The 22,067-nt window shown below is 41.8% G+C and overlaps 1 protein-coding gene across 2 annotated transcripts in view; it reads left to right on the plus strand.

The window, feature by feature from the left end:
- Positions 1-18,888, plus strand: part of KIAA1614 (KIAA1614 ortholog) — a 51,462-nt gene extending 32,574 nt beyond the window's left edge. For both annotated transcript variants that reach the window (XM_087726908.1, XM_087726906.1), the window contains exons 6-10: positions 2,419-2,605; positions 8,253-8,511; positions 10,238-10,365; positions 13,850-14,034; positions 17,728-18,888. In XM_087726908.1, the coding sequence (XP_087583034.1) occupies positions 2,419-2,605; positions 8,253-8,511; positions 10,238-10,365; positions 13,850-14,034; positions 17,728-17,921 (953 nt within the window). In that variant the 3' untranslated portion in view covers positions 17,922-18,888. The remainder of the gene's footprint in view (positions 1-2,418; positions 2,606-8,252; positions 8,512-10,237; positions 10,366-13,849; positions 14,035-17,727) is intronic.
- Positions 18,889-22,067: the final 3,179 nt, after the last annotated feature.

Below are 22,067 nucleotides of genomic sequence, written 5' to 3' on the forward strand. Positions count from 1 at the left end.
TGATGAATGAATGTTGCTTATTATTTTACTTCATGTATTGTATGTGTTATTGTTTGTATATCCCTTCCCCTCATTTTATGTAAGCCGCCCTGAGTCCCCTCAGGGAAAAGGGCGGCCTATAAGTATTAATAAATACCAAATACCAAATACCAAAACTATAATATATCATCCTGGACTGGAGCAGAAGAATACACCTGGTTATCATTGGCATAAATATAATTATTTTTAGTTATTGATGGGGGAAAAAAGCAGAAAACCTAGTGACAAATTATACCATGGAACAACCATGAAGGACACTCTCAAATGAAGGGAAGGGTTGTTAGCAAAGATTCTTCTACTTAAGTGAAAATATATGATGGGAAATGTCAAACTGGGACCATTGAGAAACTGCAGGTCACTGATAGATTAAGTCCATCCCGATCCAGTGGAAAGATCTTCACAATGCCATGATTGAAATCGGTCAGTAAAACTATTTGCTGCAGGGAAAGAATTGATAATCTTAGGCAAAAATAAAAGTGAAGAGCCAAGGTGGCGCAGTGGTTAAATGCAGCACTGCAGGCTACTGCTAGATCAGCAGTTCAGCGGTTCAAATCTCACCGGCTCAGGGTTGACTCAGCCTTCCATCCTTCCGAGGTGGGTAAAATGAGGACCCAGATTGTTGGGGGCAATATGCTGACTCTCTGTAAACCGCTTAGAGAGGGCTGAAAGCCCTATGAAGCGGTATATAAGTCTACTGCTATTTATCCATGTTTAACTGAAAATAAGACCGGGTCTAATTTTCTTTTGGGCCTCAAAAGAAAATAAACACTAGAGCTTATATTTTTTTGGGGGGGGGTGCCTTATTTTTTTTCTATGTACGGGAGGCCCACTTCTGCTTGCTTTTGGCGGGGCAGGAGGCCGTGCGGTTTGCCACTTTCACAAGGCAGAAGGTGCAGCTACCACATGCACCCACACCGGCTTCAGGGCCCCTGCAGCCAGCCGTCACGCCCTGACACTTGCCTAGCCTCAAGGCGGCAGCTCCAGCAGTCCTACCCAGCAGGACCCTGCGTGGCTGGCAGTCCGCTTCTTCTGCTTGCTCGCGGCCACAATGCAGGAGGCCAAGGGACGCACTGGTGCCACGGCCACAAGGTGAGGTGGGGGCGGGGTTAGATCTGCCCCATACACCCCACACCGGCTTACCTCAGGGCTCCCGCAGCAGGCCTTCCACGTCAAAACACCTTTGTCTCGTGACCATGGCACCACCACAACCATTTAGCCATTGCTCCAATGCAGCTGTGAGCAAACAGAAGAAGTGGGCTGCCAGCCATGTGCGTGACAAATGCGCGAACGACTAAAGCACGCCGACAAAACCGTGGCGCTAAAACCGCGACGTCATCAACGTGCTGACAACAGCGTGCCGACAACAGTGCGCTGACAGAAGCGTGATTTAAGTTAAGGTAAGGGTTAGGTTGAGGTTTAGGGTTAGGGTTAGGTTTAGGGTTAGGGTTAGGGTTAGGTTTACAGCGCGCTTCTGTCGGCGCGCTGTTGTCGGCGCGCTTCAGCATTCATTCGTCAGCGCGGTTTAGAACTCGCGGTTTTGTCACCACGGTTTAGTCGGGCGTGCTTTTGTCGGTCGCCCTTTTGTCGGTGAACCAGCCATGTGGGCTCCGGCTGCACATGGCTGCTGGTGCTGCCACCACAAGGCAGGCATTGGGATGTGGATGGCCCGGCTGCTGGGCTCTGAGGTAAGCCAGTGTGGCATGGGGCAGCTCCACCTCCCTCCTTGCCTCAGGCCACTGCACTGCAAGTAACCAGACAGAATGGGCAGGTGGCTGGCTGCGTAGGGCTTATTTTTTGGGGGGTAAGGCTTATATTAGGTGCACATGGAAAAACATGCTAGGGCTTATTCTTGGGATAGGTCATATTTTCAGGAAAACTATCTATCACCACCACCAAAAAGCAGTAACCCTAATTTGCAGTTATATAACAATTCAATCAGTGTTATGTTTTCCTCAAAATGAAAAAAATAATAGACATATCCAAATACAGGTAGTCCTCAAATTATGCCTATGTTATTGTCAAATTGGGTGAATTATCACTACATTTCTCAAGATTGAAGAGAATTCAGGAGGATCTAATGAAATTCTTAGTGTCTTCAAAGAACGTCTGTTTCGTAGCCTTACATTGCGTTGGTGGAAAGAGGAACAGTCTGTGTAAATTATAAGATCTCTCTTTAATATTTTCCAATTTGGATTGTGCCACTGTACAGGAGTGGCATCTGATATATGTTAAGAACATTTTCTTTGATAAAAGGATGTATATCAGACGTTACGTGCTAAGCCGCAATTACTTGTTATGTCCTGTCATACTAGCTGAAGGTGGAAGTCCACCCCAAAGGTGTTCTAAGAACAGCAATTGGACGTATCTGTATCGTTGCAGTAGGTCCATCATCCTCAACCTGTGGTGTTCCCCCTGTTGCTCCCAATGTCATCAATTCCACTGCTATTAACCTCTCCCTGACAACTGAAGAGACCAACTTCACGATCCCCACTCAGTCAATCAGCCGAGAAGCTCCGGTAGCAGATATGCAGAAGATAAAACCCGGGAAATCAAATATTATTCCATGGTGAGTAGAAACATATCACGTTGTTAGAAAGGTTAAGTGGGGATGTCATAGAGCAGGGCTGTTTATAAGTCTGGATGTCATTTTTCCTAAAGCTGAAACAAATTAATTAATTCCCAGATTAATTCCACTTTATATGTTGGAATTTCTCATCCAGCATGGCCAAATGATCTGCTACTGAGAGATCTTGTCCATCAGACTTCCTGAGCCGAGGTGGCGCAGTGGTTAAATGCAGCACTGCAGGCTACTTCAGCTGACTGCAGTTCTGCAGTTCGGCTGTTCAAATCTCACCGGCTCAGGGTTGACTCAGCCTTCCATCCTTCCGAGGTGGGTAAAATGAGGACCCAGATTGTTGTTGGGGGCAATATGCTGACTCTGTAAACCGCTTAGAGAGGGCTGAAAGCCCTATGAAGCGGTATATAAGTCTAACTGCTATTGCTATTGCTATTGCTAACTGCTATTGCTACTGCTATTTCACACTGCACATGATAAGGCAATGGTAAATAATTCCTGTAATTTTTTTTCAAGAAAACATGGATAGACAATATAAAGTGACTGATAATATAGTGCCAGATGGTGGCCATTTGGATTGTTTTTGAAGAAGAACTGAGGATCTTTTAGAATGTTAATAATGTTTACAATGCAGTCATGTTAAATATTTTCTGATATCTATGTGCTGATGTCATGTAGATAAATTCTCAATCTGAAATCAATGTATTATGCAAGCTTTGTTAATACTAGTTGGGAAATAGTAAAGAGGAAAATTTGGTGGTGCCGTATGGCTTAGGAAATGGGAAAGAAGCAGGTGAAAATTTGTCAGTTTCTTCCAGTCTAATAATTTATGAATCAGCGCGGCACGACAAAACCGTGCTCGACTAAACCGCGCCCGATTAAACCGCGTTGCTGACATCATCAACAGGGCAACAACAGCGAGCGCGGAGAAAGAAGGGCGCTTTAAATAGCACTTTGAAAGCAAGCCGATTCAAGTTAAGGTAAGGGTTAGGTTTAGGGTTAGGTTTAGGGTTAGGTTAAGGGTTAGGTTAAGGGTTAGGGTTAGGTTTAGGGTTAGGTTTAGGATTAGGTTTAGGGGGGTTAGGTTTAGGTTTAGGGGTTAATTTTAGGTTTAGCGTTTACAGCATGCTTCTGTCTCCGCGCTGTTTTCGCCCTGTGATGACGTCAGCTACGCGGTTTCATCGAGCGCACTTTAGTCAAACGTGGTTTTGTGGTGGAACCATGAATCACTACACAGTCTTTAAACAACCAAAATGTTATCTAGGTACCCAGACATAACAGTTAAATAAATAAATTTTAAATTAATAAAGTGAGGATCAATTTATCATATTTTCAACACATTATGCAAAGACCTGGCACTCTTACGGAGTCTATGGCAGGCTTGAAAAGTTGAAGGAAAGGGAAGAGTGATCAGCATCAAGATGGATGGGAGTCAATTACAGGGGTGGTGGGTGCATCATTGAAGGGGGTATTTTGGGGGCACATCATCCTGCAGTAGATCTATTTATGGAGTCAGTAAGAGCGAACCTCAACTTTCTATGTTCGTAAGGCTGCCCCATAATTCATTGTGCTGGTTTTAACAGAACAGAATAACAGAGTTGGAAGGGACCTTAGAGAGGTCTTCTAGTCCAACCCCCTGCACAAGCAGGGACCCGATACCATTCTGGACAAACGACTGTCCCATCTCTTTGTAAAATCCTTTTTCTCCCAGGAAAAGCAGCACTACAGACTGAATATCTGGTTCCACCACAAATCCGCGAAGCCCTTATCCGCGGAGACATAAGTGCGAAGACTAATCCGCGCCGTTCGAAGCGCTAAGGAAAAACGCAACCCTACCGCAATGACATAATCGCGGAGGGCAAATCCGCGCCTTCCGAAGCACTCAGCATCCTAAACCTAACCCTAAACCTAACCCTAAACCTAACCCTAAACCTAACCCTAAAACTAACCCTAAACCTAACCCTAAACCTAACCCCTAAACCTAATCCTAACCCTTACCTTAATTTAAATCCGCTTTCTGCTGCTGCGCTGTTTTAAAGCGCCCTTCTGTCGCTGCGCTGTTGTCGCGGCGGTGATGACGCGCGGTGATGACGTCGCGGCTTTAGCGACGCGATTTTATCACCGCTATTTTGACGAACACGGTTTTGTCGTGCCACAGAATATCTCTCTCAGTTTGTTAGCAACAAATGCTTCCCGCATGTCTACTTTCAGCTCTCAATGATATAATCTTATATAATCTATAATCACAGCAGCTCTCTCTCTCTCTCTCTCTCTCTCTCTCTCTCTCTCTCTCACACACACACACACACACACACACACACACACACACACACACACAGAGCATTCAAGTCAAGGTTAACTCCTGGCAACTGCCTGACAAGTTCTAGATGGCTTTGTGCCTGACAAAAATTATTTTGTACACAAAGGGCACAACATTCTATTTTTTTTAATTAAAAAGCATAATTTAATATAATGCGCTTATTTCTTTCCGGCCCGTGTTTGTACAATGTGGTTGAGCAGTTATTATTTCTTTAATACCAGGATGAAAGAGTGACGTTTGATTATCAATAGCATCTCTTAGTCCAGTGATGGCTATTAAGGGTTGTCTTTCTGTCGGCTGAATGTCTATAATTTGCTCTTACAGAAGGCAGAGAGGATCAACTCCTGTCCTTGGGGGACAGTGTTGCTCTGTTCATCCATGACACGGTGTCACCTGCCTTTATAGAAATAGCTATTTAGGAGATCTTTTGTAAGGACCGATTTACAAATCTGAGAAATGTATATAGAGGGGAATTATCCGTGGTGAGCCGTGGTGGCGCAGTGGTTAAATGCAGCACTGCAGGCTACTTCAGCTGTCTGCAGTTCTGCAGTTCGGCTGTTCAAATCTCACCGGCTCAGGGTTGACTCAGCCTTCCATCCTTCCGAGGTGGGTAAAATGAGAACCCGGATTGTTGTTGGGGGCAATATGCTGACTCTGAAAACCGCTTAGAGAGGGCTGAAAGTCTAACTGCTATTGCTATTGCTATTATCCAGTCTGGGTTTTCAAGAGTTAAAGAAACACAACTCAGGCAGAGTGATATAAAGAAACACATTTATTATTCTTTATTCATTTATTTATTGGGTTTGCAAGTCAGGATTTGTACAACTAACAGCACCATGTAGCAGTTACGGATATCAATTGGATCTACTCAGTTTTCAGCTCTCATTGGATTGAACACAACATTGGGTTGTAAGAAAGGGGATCGATTGCTATAATAGGAGCAAATAGAAACAGTACATTAAAGCTCATAAAGCCTATTTTTCCTGGGCCATGTGGGCTTTCCTTCCTACTTAAAAAAAAAATCACAGTATATAAAAAAGAGCCCCAGTTAAATTTATTGATAATACCTTGTTTTCTTCCTTCCTTTCGCTTTTTCCTGTTTTCAAGCTGCTTATACTGTAAGTTCTTTGGGAAACACTTCTATCCTTGACCTATGTGAGGTTCCCTACATATTTATGATACTACATGCGTGACTCGACAAATGCGCGCCCGACAAATGCGCGCCGACAAAACCGCCACGACAAAACGGCAAAGTCGAAAGCGCGCCCACTAAAGCGTGCCGACAAAACTACGCCCACAAAAGCGCGATTAGGGTTTTTAGGTTAGGGTTAGGGTTAGGGTTAGGGTTAGGGTTAGGGTTAGGGTTAGGGTAAGGGTAAAGGTTATGGTTAGGCCTGTTAACGTTGTTACCGTTGTTTTCACGTTTTCAATGGCGCACTTTTGTCGGCACGCTTTTGTCGGCACGCTGTTGTCGGCACGCTTCAGTGAGCGCGCTTTCGACTTCGCCGTTTTGCCGCAGCGGTTTCGTCGGCGCGCATTTGTCGGGCACGCATTTGTCGGTGAACCTGTTGCATGATATACGCCAGCCTTTCTCAGCCTAGTGTTCCCCAACAGGGTTGGAATTATTTCCCATAATTCCTAGTCAAAAAAGGCTTTGTTAACCAATATTCTGATCAAAAGCTCACTTACTGCAATCTATTTCCAGTATTCACTTTTTGACATTACCCTCTTCAACAATAACCACACAGCTCATAACAGTAGAGATACAGTAGAGGTCAGCTGCTTTCTTTCACTTAGTCAAAACAGTGATAAGATTAGAGGCCTCACACTTTTCAGGACCTCATACATGCAATTCTAGGTCTGCAGTTTGAAATGGAAAAATCCTCGTCATAGGAAGATGAAAAACTTAATTACACCAAGAATGAACTTCACAGACAGATAAGCTACACTTCTCCACCTATAGAATTTTTCTCTATACTTTTAAAAACAAAAACAAAGCAAAAGTTAGCCATAAATAAAAAAAAAAAATAGCTGGGGAAGGGGTTGTTTTTAATATTTTTTTTATTTTTTTGTTACATAAACAACACATACCCACAGCAGTGGGGGGAAAAAATCAAAACAAAAAAGAACAAAAAACAAAACAGAGAGAAAAAAACACAAGTATATGTTATAAAAAAAGTATATCAGCTGGTTACAACAAGTTTTTGTGCATCTCTTCCATTAATTCATATTAATTCAAATATCTTAACTCAAATGTTTACCATATTAACATCATCATACCTCCACTTTTAGTTGACTACAGTTGTTTAAACATCCTTCATCCTTAACTATACCAAAGATTTAATCCATAACCACATGCTAGCATTTCATTTACTTGTTTATAAAATCCTCCATTAACATCAAATCCTCATATCCTGTTTTAGCTAAACATCCATAATATTTAATACCAAAAATTCCATCCTCCATGTATATAATTTATTATCATTCTCCTTTCTTTCTTTAATTATATCGTATATCATAGCATTTTCCCCATATTAGTTAAGATTTAACTGTATATAGTTTTATTTTATTTTTTATAATAATAATTATTGTGATTAATAACCTTTATATATAGTCCAAGGATATTTCTAACCTTCCCTTCTCATATCCAATTATTATTTGTCATAGCAACTCAACATTATATGCATTACTATCATTATCAATTATTATTCCACTATATCTATTACAAATGAATTTAACTAGGTTTAGCTAGTTTTAAATTGTACTCTTCCATCTATCAGCCTGTGTCTCTCCAGTAACAGAACCGCCTTAATCCTGTTGCCATTCGTGGGTCGAATTCTCCAAACATCTTTATGAGCAAGTCCATACAAAAAAAGGGAAGGGTTTTTAGATTAGAATTGTGGAATATATTATAATAATAGTAATAGTGGTTTCTCTGTTCCTTGGGTATTAATGTGGTTAATTTGAAAGTATAGGCAAATGTGTCTAGTTTGTCTGTTAATTGTTTATTTAATATTTGCAAATCCTTTCAAAATCCTTTTATCATTGATTGTTCTTGAGGAAGAGTTTTTTTTTATGCCTTCAAGTCAAGCAAGATTTTTGGAAGTGATTTGCTATTGTCTTTTTCCTAAGGCTGAGAGAGAGTGACTGGCCTAAGGCAGAACTGAAGCTTAAAATATTTCCTGGTTTCTAGTGTGATGTCCACTAACCATTGCACAAAAACTCGTTCATTGGGGCCACTCCAAATTGTAAATAAAGTTGAAGGTACTCTTGCTTTTTAAATTTGTAATTCTCTTGGCTGGTTGTTTTGCTTTCCAGCAAACACTTAGAAGTTTACCCACAGCCAAAGAAACAGCAGGCCACCAAGAAAGAAGTCTCTTCTACAATGGGTTTTAAAAAATTCTTCACCACTCTGACTCAGAGCACCAAAGAAAGACTGGGCAGATTCCGATGTTACAGCATGGAACAGATATCTATGCCAGAATCAGGAGCTGCCAAGACCAGTATGGAAAATGCTCCAGATACCATTTGTTCTCCGAAAATGAAGAAAGTTCCTTCCTTACAATCTTTGCAGAGGGTGAGTTGAAATTGTGTTTTATTAGATTTTTATGACAGACCAGTGGGAGGCAGGGCATTGGAAGAGCCGAGGTGGCACAATGGTTAAATGCAGCACTGCAGGCTACTTCAGCTGTAAATGTATTTTTATTTTTCCATTTCATTTTCGTACAGTCACATATATACTGTGCATAACCGGGGCCATATAACATTAAACAATAAACACAGCCATTCCTCTTGTTGACAATACCCCCAAAAATAGAAACCCAATGTACCTCTTCGACCCTCCATACACCCTTTCTTTCGCCCCCCTCCAACTTTTCTTCTTCCCTCCATCATTCCCCTCTACCCTACTTCCCCTCCCCTTCTACCTCTCCTCTCTCCCAATACACTCCCTCCCTTCCTTCTCCCCCTCCCTCCAGTCCTCTCTCCCACCCTCGCTACCCCTCTTTCTTCTATCCCTCTACTCCTCCCTTCGGTGTATTTCTACAATCTATTAATATATTCAGCTTCTCCTATTTTTACACTGGAATTAAAGAACAACAGTATACAGGTGCTGTCACGTTACTTTAAAATCTAGCACATACTATATATATCCCCCTCCCCCCTCCCCCCTAACACCCCACCTCCCTCCCCCCCCCGACTTCCCAGAGCCCGTAAACGGTATAGATTTTTAACAAACACTTTTGGCTACTTCAGGCTGACTGCAGTTCTGCAGTTCGGCGGTTCAAATCTCACCGGCTCAAGGTTGACTCAGCCTTCCATCCTTCCAAGGTGGGTAAAATGAGGACCCGGATTGTTGTTGGGGGCAATATGGTGACTCTGTAAACTGCTTAGAGAGGGCTGAAAGCCCTATGAAATGGTATATAAGTCTAACTGCTATTGCTATGTTATAGCCTGTGTTGAAATTGTGTTTTTATTAGATTTTATGATAGACCTGGGATTTTGTGGGTCAGATATGGGTGGTCCCAGCCCAGTCCAGCCCATGGCATTGGCAGCATCAGTCACAGCGCGTTGGCTGCAGGGGTTGGAGTTTTTGGGAAGCGTCACTGGAAGGGGCAGGGTGGCGTCAGTGGGAGGCAGGGCATTGGAAGTGGTCATCCACAACAATCCCAGTTTCTCAGTGACCCTCCCCCCGGGAAAATTAATTGCCCACCCCTGTTTGAGATAAAGTAGCAGTAAACTAGCTTCATTTTTATGGTACAAATGTATAGCTATTTTCCAGAGAAATATTAGCCTCACAGTGATGACACATTATCAATAAAACTTTTTTTTGTTATTCAATGCATTTTGCATTAAACAGCATGATGAATGTTTAAACATTTTAAACCCTGAGGTCCACCCGTAATCCCAGTCTGCATCTAGAAATCCATTTTATTTTTCACAATATAATGACACCAGGGCCGGATTTTCCTATAGGCTAACTAGGCTTCAGCCTAGGGCCTCAAGATCAAGAGGGGCCCACATTCAAATTGTTAGCAAAATTAAAATTACGCTATTCTAAAAACAGTGAACACTAAAACACTGAACCGAAAATAAGGAGAAATTCTATGCATAGGACTAATAAACAAACATAAAAATGTATTGGTTAAGATTGTTCCAGAGCCGCGGCAGTTGGGGAGCCCGCCCACGTTCCCGGCACTAATAATTTAAGCTTGGAGTCAGAAAACGTTTTTCCTCTTTATCCAATATATCTGCAGTTTGATTCTTCAATACTCTTTCTGATTTTCAGTATTTTTTCCCACTAGGTGTCATCTTTCTGTCAACCAAGAAAAGCCTCTTCGGTTCAAAATCTGCATTCCTTTTTGGGCAAGAATAATCGGTCCAATGTTTACCTGGTGGGGGAACCTAAGGATGAGGAAGCTTCTTCTAACAGGTGAGAGTTGGAATATTTTAGGTGACTATTGTGACTTGCCACAAAGAAGAGGGAGTCAAGCTCTTCTCCAAAGCACTGAGGGCAGGACAAGAAGCAACGGGTGGAAACTAATCAAGGAGAGAAGCAACCTAGAACTAAGGAGAAATTTCCTGACAGAACAATTAATCAGTGGAACAGCTTGCCTCCAGAAATTGTGAATGCTCCAACACTGGAAGTTTTTAAGAAGATGTTGAATAACCATTCGTCTCAAGTGGTGTAGGGTTTCCTGCCTAAGCAGGGGGTTGGACTAGAAGACCTCCAAGGTCCCTTCCAACTCTGTTATTCTGTTCTGTTCTGTATCCTAAATGGTTCTTTTTACCTGTTGGATGGTGGATAATCAATCTGTTTTTAGACACTGATTGCAGCAACTCACCTATGTCTGCATCCTGCAGGATCTTTGTGTATTCAATTCACAGTATCCTGAAGGGTGGCTAGCTTTTCTGCAGGAGACATGAATCCAGATCCAATCCTGTCCCTAGCTGCTGTTTCTCAGGAGAAATGCAGAGTTTTTAAATACAGTAGTTAGATAGTTAACATTATTCTGTTTTTTTTCTCCATGTTTCTATTGTATGTGATTTGCCATAAAGTAAGCTTCATCCTGTTTTCATTTTAATGCTCAGAACCAGGGCTGGATTTTCCTATAGGCTAACTAGGCTTCAGCCTAGGGCCTCAAGATCAAGAGGGGCCTACATTCAAATTGTTAGCAAAATTAAAATTACACTATTCTAAAAACAGTGAACACTAAAACAATGAACCGAAAATAAGGAGAAATTCTACGCATATGACTAATAAACGAACATAAAAATGTATTGGTTAAGATCGTTCCAGCGCTGCGGCAGTTGGGGAGCCCGCCCACGTTCCCGGCACTGGCGGTTCGGCGAGAGGCGCGGCCGCTCCCACTAGCTGCCCCGCCGACGCGGAGCCCACCAGCGGCCAGGCAGGTGAGGGCGAGGGGGCCGAGCCGGGCAGCTGAGCGCAGCAGGGGAGGCGGCTGGCCTCGCTGCCTTTGCCGAAGAGCAGAGCCGCCCTCCATCGGGAGGCCAGCTATATATATTGATATATATATTGATATATATCACAGTAATGATGTATTTTATTGTCTCTCATGCAATTTACAAACTTAAAAATGGGAGATGAAAGGGCCTCATAAGTGGAATAGCCTAGGGCCTCTTTTCATCTAAATCCGGCACTGCTCAGAACTAATCCATATATGGACATTTGTATTTTCCAGGTTCAGCTATAATGCTAACCTATGATCTAGTGTTCTATGCACAGAATGTGGGGTCCTGTGCTTCATTTGTGATGCAGATGCAAATAAATTATAGAAGCTGTTGTTTTTAGTTATCAAGTTCACATTTAGAACTACATCTAAATCTTAAATTGTAATAGCAATATTGTACTATTTAATAGTGACTTTGTGAATTCAAAGTGAACCTTGAATTATTAATACTGATTTTGATTTATAAGAAATTATCAGTTTTCATAAACAGAGTGAAATTGCTTTATTTTTCTCTGTCATAACTATAGCAACCAAATCAGACATTAAGATTGCTTGATGATACCTTCCTGGGAAGAAGAAAACTGATAATGCTACATAATTCAATGTGAACATACAATGTGTCTGAACGAATCCATATGTGGATTTGTCTGAAAAGGTGTGTTTTCATATATATTTTCTCACTCTTGAAATATATATCAGAGTATTTGAGAATGCGAATCCCGGTGTCTAACTAAAGTCTGGTTTGCTTGCTATTCCTAGTTATGCAACTGAAATCAAATTATTTTGGAAATTCAAAAAGATTGACTCTTAGAGATCCCTAAGCAGAACACACATTTGCTAGAACAACTACATATTTTGCTTTTTGCAATCAAATGCTTCTAAAATTGACTTTAAGCAATTTTCAAAACGCCCTGATGTAGGTGGTGGTCAGCGTTCCAAGTATCATGTAGAATTAAATCAGAGTCCCAGGCAAAATGATCCTTAAAGTTCCAATTTAATAAATCAGACATCTTAGCACATCTGTGGAATCCCAATTCTGGATGTTACATCAGATTCCCACCCAGTTGAAAGTTCATGATCTTGCCCCCACACCCACAAATCCATTACATGGTCCAATCTTCTTCTTCCACGCTGGCATCTCCACCCAGCTGCTTCCGGTCAGGTGCAAAATTGCGGAGACAAAAGATGAGCTTGGCTTCTAGTAAAGAATGACAACAATACATTCCACAATCCTACTCCTTTCTATTCCCCCCTCCCAACTACCACACTAATGAAACAGCATAATGAAATAAGAGAGAGTGTGGCAGGCCAACGATCCTAAAAGGGATATAACTGCAGGCCTGACAGGTGGATGATGCGGTCAGAAATTTTAAACAGGATGGCAAAAAGTATATTTACAGAGTTGAAAAGTCATTACTTTTCATTATTCATTACTAATGAATAATGCTGTAAACTTAGCGTGTTTCTTTTGTAGAAATTTTCCTTGAAAACATGGAGAATGCATAGGCTTGGTCTCCAAGGCCAAGTGAGATAGTCTCCAAACCACCTTTTGCTGCAAGTGTCAGCTTCACTTTTTCACAGAGTTCCCATCAAAATGTGAGCTGTAAATCTGTTCATTAAAAACCAGGAGGTTATAAAGAGGTTAGATTAGACGCAGAGGTGGGTTCCTACCAGTTCTCACCTATTCGGTAGAACCGGTTTGTCAAATCTACCGAACCGGTTAGAAGATGTTCCACCAGTGGACCCGGAAAGCAGGCCACACCTACAGAAGAGGTTCCACAAATTTTTGAAACCCACCACTGGTGGGTGTGTAATGTCCCGCAGTTATCTACGCATTAATAATGATCTAGTAATATTTCCTTATACATTTTAGGGACCTTTCCTTACATAATTGATGTTTTCTTTCGTACTTTTGGATTTCTAATTTCTGTTTCCGTTAGTTGGCAATTGCTAAAACCAATCCCACGTGAAAAAGTATTCAAAGCCTTCTTGATTTTAATTGTCAATTTATTTATTCCTGCACATTGTAATATTTATTCATTTACATATCTCTGTTTTTCCACTGTTGTGCAAACACAATTCCAGCAGCTGCTAACATGTGTAAAATTAAATATATATTATACTCCCTTTCAAACAGCCAATAAAATATTTCTGGTTTTAATTCCATATCTTGCTTTACGATTGCTTCTAACCACTAACTTCTGAATAGCTACTTGGACCGACTAATTCATAATTTCATATCCGGTCACATGGGCAGCAAGCCACTCCCATCTGGTCACATGGGTGGCAAGCCACTCCCACAAAGGAGGCCACACCCACAGAGTAGGTTCCAACAATTTTTGAAACCCACCACTGATTAGACAATAAGTGAATCCACCGCCACACTCTTCTTTGACCTCAGATTTCACATCTTTCTGAACATGACAATATTTTCCCCATTCTTAGGAAAACCGGGACTCCACATAGAAGGTCCCTCAGTGTGGAGGACATTGGTTCCCCTAACTTGGCGAGAACCGTTGGACGGGTGGTAGCAGTTTTTCCAGATGGAACCAGTCAATTAGAATTGCAGCGGTCCCAACAAGGCAACTTTGGATTCCGTGTTTCTTCAGGGAATGGTCGTCCTGATACAGGTATGAGTTTGGTAACCAATGGTCTGAAACTTTGAACTTTGGACCCCTGGCTTACTTTTTAAAACTTTGGTGTTGGGAATATCTCTATGGTTTTTTAAAATTGTTTTTTCACTGCTGAGGGGTGGGGGTGGGGAGGATGCTGGCCAGTGGTGGGTTTCAATTTTTTTTAGAACCTCTTCTGTAGGTGTGGCCTGCTTTTTGGGAGTGGCTTGCCGGCCATGTGACCAGGTGGGAGTGGCTTGATGGCCATGTTACCGAATGAATGAGAATCCTCAAGAAAACAACTCAAGAAGCTTGGGAAATTTTGAAAAATGAGATTACAAAAGCCCAGTCTAGCACAATACCAATGAAGAAGAAAAATAACAGCTCCCAAGAGAAACCAGCATGGCTGCATAAAGAACTCTCTGACAGATTGCAAGACAAAAAGGATAAATATAAAAAGTGGAAAGATGGGGAAGTTGTGAATGCCCCAACAGTCAGCAAGCCTGATCCATTTTTTTTAAAAAAAAACTTCCAGAACTTCAACAAGCATCCTCTCAAAAACATATAATTTTTTAAAAGTGGCATCATCTGCACTGACATGGCTGCATGAACCCATGAGTTCTTGGCTAATTATGATTTGGTGTAGTGTTGAAATTGATAAACCATAGGTATACTCTGGAAACTATGCAGCCATACCAAAAAATAGGAATGCTGTACAAATGTAAAGTAAAAACCAGCCTTGCCTTTTCCAGTTATGCTAGTGGTTCTCAATCTTTTCTTCACCCTTTAAATACCTTTTTGTGGTCATGGACTTTGGCCACGGACCTCCAAGGCTTAACTCAAGTTTTAAATCATAACATTTCTTCAAGGCTTTATGGATCCCCTGCAATGACATTGTGGACCCCCAGGGCAGTGGTGGGATTCAAATAATTTACCAACCGGTTCTCTGTCCTAATGACCAGATGGGTAGGTGGGGCTCGATGATCATGTGATCATGTGGGCGTGGCCAACTCAACATTACTCAGGTCGATGGGCGCGCTTCGCCTTAGCTGTTACAATGTAGTAAGGGTTAACTGGAGAGGCAGTTTCTGTAAGCAGGGCAGTAAAGATTAGGCTGGAAACAACACCAGAATGTTTCCTTCCTGCCTTCCTACATGGATTAGCCCTGTAAAGTGGAAAAAATCAAATTAAATTTTTTTCCAACAATCGGTTCTCCGAACTGCTTAGAAAGTTACCAACCGGTTCTCCCGAATAGGTGCGAACTGGCTGAATCCCACCACTGCCCCAGACGTCCGTGGACCACACGTCAGGAACCACTGAGTTACATTGTTTGGTGCATGTGTATTATTGCTTTCTTCACTGAAACCATTTCCCTGTTTTTCTTTGTTTCTGAAGAACGCATTTGAAATATTCAGCCACATATATGCTTCTCCGCTAGACTACAAGTCTACTTTGATATCTTGCTGTACAGCACTAGTTAAAAGTAGGCTCTGAAACAGAATCAAATATTTGGTTATGGTAGAATCTCACTGGCGTTTTTATGTTTTCTGTGTTTTTTTTTTTCCTTAAGAGAAGGACTGTCTAAAATAGGTCAAATGGCGGGGATAATTCGGAACATGTGTTCTTAGAGTTTTCTTCCCAGGCAAACTCCTGGGAATGTTGCAACATTTGTGATGGAGTTGACAAATGTTTGTCCTGGCGTTAAGCGCCCCAATTCCAGGAATACACTATTTCCATTACACCTCCACCCTAAAAAAAAATCAAAATCAAAATAAATTAGGATACATCTCAAACAATTTCTTGTTCTGAGCTTCCCAGGAATCCTTGAATAACTAATAACTAGATTTAACAAATAGATTTAGACAATTTTTTTCTTAGTCCTTGTGCTACTTTTCTGGGGTGGTGGTGTTTCTTTTCGCTTGCGCTACAACACTTGAGTCCTCATTTATAAATTGCCTGTAACTAGGAATAAAATAGCTAGAATAAGTACAGCCTAATCTTTGATTTTTCCTGCCTAAAGGCAAAGCTTTGCTTTTCTCCACATTAAAATTCCTTTACTTGGATAGGGGGTTCCACCACAAAACCGCGGTAGACTAAAGCGCGCTCGACGAAAGTGCGTACGTGACGTCATCACAGCGTGACGAAAACAGCACGCTGTGAGCGGTAAACTTAAAATTAACGCGTAAATCTAAACCTAACCCCCCCAAACCTAACCCTAAGCCTAACCCTTAACCTAACCCTAAACCTAACCCTAAACCTAACCCTTAACCTAACGCTAAACCTAACGCTAACCCTTAACCTAACCCTAAACCTAACCCTAACGCTTAACGTAACCCTAAACCTAACCCTAACCCTAAACCTAACCCTTACCTTTATGTGAATCGGCTTGCTTTAAAAGCGCTTTTTAAAGCGCCCTTTTTTCTCCGCGGTCGTATTTGTCGCGCTGCTGATGACGTCACGTACGCGCTTTAATCGGGCGCGCTTTAGTGGACCGCGGTTTTGACGTGCCACGGGATAGGGCCCATTGTTAAAGTTTGTCAATATCTTTTTGGATCCTGAATTTGTCTTCTGGCGTGTTGGCTGTTCCTGCCAGTTCAGCATCATCTGCTCAATTTGATGAGTTCCCCTTCTATTCCCTTATCTAAGTTATTTATAAATGCATCAGAAGAGTAGAAATAGTGATAGTAGTTGCGGAGCTCGATGGTAAATGCATGAAGTCAGAAAAGGTTTCGAAGGGAAGACATTCAAGTGGTTTTGATAGCAAAAAGTTGTGGCATGCTTCCAGATTTTTGGTGCAAGTTGATTATGCTGACATAAATATAGTGACAGTTTGGGGGGATTTTGTTGCCAAGAAATCCAGCAGAAAATACTCAAATGCCTTAAAAGCGGATTCATACAAGCAGGGGAACTTGTGTCTTTCTATAACAAGTTCTAAATGATTAATGGAGGTCTAATAAGGATAGGTTCAGTGAAGAAGTGCTATATGTCTCTCAGTTTTTCCTCAAACTCTTGATTTTGCACGAGGAACATTTTCCCATTCCATAGTTGCGACATTTCAATAAAAGGCTACCTTACTTGTTGTGGCCCAGCAGGAGCCGTTTGGAGCTGCCACCAGACTCCGACAGCGAGGGGCCCTATGAGTCGGCTCCGGAGGATGTGGAGGACCCTGGACAGGGTTCCGACTCCGAGCATGGTGCAGAGAGACTGGTTGGCCACCAGGTGGTGCCTGAGCCTTGGACCAGTGGGGAGGAGACAAGGGAGAGTGAGCCAGAAGACAGCAGTGAGTTGTTTTTGGATGCACGCCATCGAACAGCTACTAGGTGTCAGGAATTATGCAATTACAGGAGGTGATTGTACTCAGCTGGTGGTCATTAGGCTCCTCTCCAGACTATAAAAGCTACTTGTGCAGACGACCCTCTTTGTAGAAGTCAACGCAGGATTGAATGTCGGAGGACAGTACTGTGAGCTCGGCAGGCTGTATTGCTGCCAAGGCTTATCTGTGTTTATTGCTGCCTGAATTTGTCTGAGTTGCTGCCAAGGTCCTTATCTGTTTGTTGTGCTTGGCTTTCAGCCACCGAGGTTTTGGTGTCTTGCTATTAAAGTACATTCCAGTTAAGCTTGTCTCGGCATTCATTACTGGACGTAGGAGGGGGTCAGAACACCTACTAAAACACTAAATGCAATTTTATGTTATTTTTATCTTCTTAACAGGTATCTACGTCCAGGAGATGGCAGACACCAGTACAGCTAAACTCTATGCTGGACTCCTAGAAGTTGGGGATGAGATTCTTGAAGTAAACGGGGCCAAGGTGGCTGGGCTGGGCCTAGCCCGGATCAATGAACTGCTCTTGTGGGCCGAGATGCTCTCCCTGAGAGTACTGAAGCAGAGACCTGTTCGGCACTAGCAGAAGAGGAGATCCTTGCGAGGGACGCTTGAATGGGCATCTTTGCCCCGTGAACAGGCCAAAGCGGTTCTGGTGCTTATTAAGCCTACCTGAGATTTGGAATTCACATCTTTGTCTCAGTGCTTTTATGACTTAGATGTGGATGAAGGCACAAACCAACCCCATGGGTTATTCTGTAATGGAATCTGGTATCTATTGAATATTTAATTTATGCAAAGATTAGCCATGCAATGCGGACTCTGCCCCATCACCAAGGAATAGGAAGTAGTTATCTGGCACCTCCCTGTACAAAGAATTGGGGAGGGGGAAAGGAGGCATCTGGTAACAATTCGTGGATAAAGACTTATCTTTTGACCACCAACATCCCCACAAATTGTTTAAGGAGCCGAGGTGGCGCAGTGGTTAGGGTGCAGTACTGCAGGCCACTTCAGCTGACTGCTATCTGCAGTTCAGCGGTTCAAATCTCACCGGCTCAAGGTTGACTCAGCCTTCCATCCTTCCGAGGTGGGTGAAATGAGGACCCAGACTGTGGGGGCGATATGCTGACTCTGTAAACCGCTTAGAGAGGGCTGAAAGCCCTATGAAGCGGTGTATAAGTCGAACTGCTATTGCTATTGCTATTATCTAAAAATTGGAGGATGCTGGATCATCTTTAATCTGTATTAAAGTACCCATAGCAAGTTGGGTTTGCTCATAAAAGCTTTTTTTAAAACATTCAAGCTAATACTTTTTCTGTTGACTGAATTGGAGAGCTGCTGATGCATTAAGTGATCCCTATTGTGGAAATCCTATCTCTCCCGCCTCCTTTATTTACAAGGAAAGATTCTAAGCTTTGGGAGTCTTTAAATAAGTTAATAATAATCTCTTTACCAGAAAGTCTACAGTTCCTTTACAACACCTTAAAGAGTCTTTACAGGCATCCACAAAAATATCCATTCTGGATCAGTTTATGTGCTACTATATATATATATATATATATATATGGCCAAACTCACTCATGCCACAGTATCAGTAGACAATTCTGTCTAATCATTTAATTATTAAATAATCTAATTATTTTAGATGTTTTATGTTTGCAGTGAAAGCTATTTGACTTTGGAGTTTTTGCTCCGTTAGCAGGCTAGAGCTGAGAATCCCTGATGTTTGCAGATTCCCATAGCTTCTTCAAAATACTGAACTTAATTTTTGGAGAAAGTTTTCTCCGTTTCTACCAGAGAAATTCTCCAGGTTGCAATTTTACAGTCTGAACTTCATATTCCTGTCTCTCTCTTACGTTCAGCTCTTTTCAAAACTTGCTTCCCATGAAGTGATAATCCTGGGCCTGGAGTGTACTATTCTAGAATGCACATGGGGTTCGCAAGATAAAACGATCTTTGTTTTGATTGTTATGTAGGAATATTCGGTGAATTTCTAGTTGCAATCTGAAATGGTAAGAGTTCACAGTCAGGTTTGTCACTTCTGATCATCTCTTGTGTCTGTCTTAGAGCCATCTTCTAGTCTCTATAGCTGCAAAGACCAGGCTATTCACGAGCTTTGTACCCAGAATATGATTGTGACAGGAGAGGCTTCTCTTTTCGATGACTATCAGTATTCAGCCCTGACCCGCAACCATGGGCTGCTTTTCAAAACACTGGAAAGTCTCTCTACCATGTTTCACTGTATATCTCTGATTAAATTATTTATTAAAAGCAGTTATGGACCCTCGGCTTGAATCAATGATGGCATAGCTGATTTGTGATGTGAATGAATCATGTAAGGTTATATAAAATCATGATAGCCTGATTTTAGGTGGTTTCCACCCAGTGGTGGGTTTCAAAAATTGTTCGAACCTACTCTGCGGGTGTGGCCTCCTGTGTGGGAGTAGCTTGCCGCCCATGTAACCGGATGGGAGTGGCTTCCCACCCATGTGACCGGATATGAAGATGCCGACGACACTTGTCAGAACCACCTTAAATTAGCTCACAGACAGCACTGGCATGCATAAGAATATGATGTAAACTTGTTTTTTAAAAAGGCATCTTTGGTTTGCGTTAAAACAACTTCAACACACGCAATGTTCTGATTGCACCACAAACGCAGTGGTCATCCTTACCTTTCACAGAGGCACCGAGTTTTATAAATATGAGCATGATAGTGTAGAATAATCATATCCAAGGACCAGTGGTGGGATTCAAAAACATTTGGAACCTCTTCTGTAGGTGTGGCCTGCTTTCCGGGTCCACTGGTGGAACCTCTTCTAACCGGTTTGGTAGATTTGACGAACCGGTTCTACCGAACAGGTGCGAACCGGTAGGAACCCACCTCTGATTTGATGGCACATAATCAGTTAATCCATTACAAATGAACTGTTTAATTCTGAGCCTGCCCATTCTCTTCTGGGAGTGCTACACAGCACACAGAGTACAACTCTTAAGCCCTAAATTATTACCACCCTGTTTTAGAAGTTTGCCCCAATCCTTTCCCTAATTTCTCTGTTCTAGTCCGTTCATTCAATTCTTAATTTGTTTTCTAGAAGTTTAATTATTCCTGCTGGGGTTTGCTTGACTGTCTCAAGCTCCACATTGTCACGCAACCTGGCTGCGTGCCCTCCATTAAAGAACAAAGTGATGTGAGTGAGCGTTAAGTCCTTTTTTGGCTTCCTGCCACAAAATCAACTTAGGTGCCTAACTCTAAAGCTTTGCACTTCCCTTGTAATTTGGTGAATAAAATATGCAGGGCTTTGACAGAAATTATTCTTCAAACACTAGAGGGAGGGATTTGTTAACTTTTTGTTCGCCATCCCCAAACTATAAACCCAGCTCTTGTTTGTAGAAGAGTGTTTACAATCTTTTCTATAGCAACCAACTTTGTCTGCAAATTTTATCCAATTCTAATGGACAACAATAAATAATAAAGAAAGGAGCCTTGTCCTGCATATAAATTTACCTAAAATTTGCCAAGCTTGTCTTTTCAGAAGGGTTTACTGCTTATGCAGATTTCAACAAGTTCAATGAGATTGTATGTTTATTTAAAATTACAGATTCATTCTAACCTTTATAGACAATAGAAATCTTGATTTTCAAATGCGTGGGATGATGCGTTTATCTTGATTTACATTTAAATCTTTAATAAGAAGGACATAGGATTAATTTTGGGACATAGATTTAGGGAAACAAAAGGACAAGTTGAATGGCAATCACTCTGGAAATCAGGCTGCTGTTTTATCAGCTTTATCTAAGAGTTGCAGAGAAATATTGTCTATTTTTGGCATTTAACTCCAGTAAAACTAGCGCAAATATCACACACTATTCTATAATAATAATAATAATATACCAGACATCACACTGGTTGAGAAAAATAAGGTTACAATCATAGACATCGCAACACCAGGTGATAGCAGGGTCGACGAGAAAGAATATGAAAAAATCGCAAAATACCAGGACTTAAAAATCGAAATTGAATGATTATGGCACAAACCAGCAGTGGTAATTCCAGTGGTAATCGGCACACTGGGTGCTATTCCAAAAGCACTGGAATTGCATTTAAAACAGTTAAAAATTGACAAAATCACCATCAGTCAAATGCAAAAAGCCGCACTGCTTGGATCTGCACGGAAATTACAAAAATACGTTACGACGTCCTAGGCCCCTGGGTGGGATCCGACTAGTAACCAATGCCAAATCCGGCGAAACAACTGGCCGCTGTGATACAATTGTATAATAATAATAATAATAAATAAAAAAAAACAATTTTGGGTGAGTTGTCAAGAGAAAGGATTGGTTTTCCCATATGTGATGGACATGTGTAAAAGTTGTACCTTTCTGGAAGAGGATATTTTAAAAAGTAAGAATTATAAAGAGTAGAATGCACCCAGAATTCAATTTTTTACTTATTTTCAAGGGATTGAAGGCTGAATCCCCTAATACAGTGATGGTGAAGTGTTCCATTTTGGCCACCAAGTGCCCAAACCGGAACACACGTGAATGTACATGCCTCTGCGCACGTCAGAGCACCAGAATCCCAAGGATCAGCTGGCGGGTCTGTGCATGCCTGTTTTTTTGGCTGGTTTTGCCCTGTTTTCAGGCTGTTTTTCGCTCCTAAAAAAACGGCCAGGAAAATGCCCCCAAAGCGGGCTGGGTTTGGGGCATTTTTCGGGCTTTATTCAGG

The sequence above is a fragment of the Thamnophis sirtalis genome, unplaced genomic scaffold (genome assembly GCF_051295495.1).
Source record: "Thamnophis sirtalis isolate CommonGarterSnake01/CBP01778 unplaced genomic scaffold, rThaSir2_p1.2 scaffold_12, whole genome shotgun sequence".
NCBI lineage: Eukaryota > Metazoa > Chordata > Lepidosauria > Squamata > Natricidae > Thamnophis > Thamnophis sirtalis.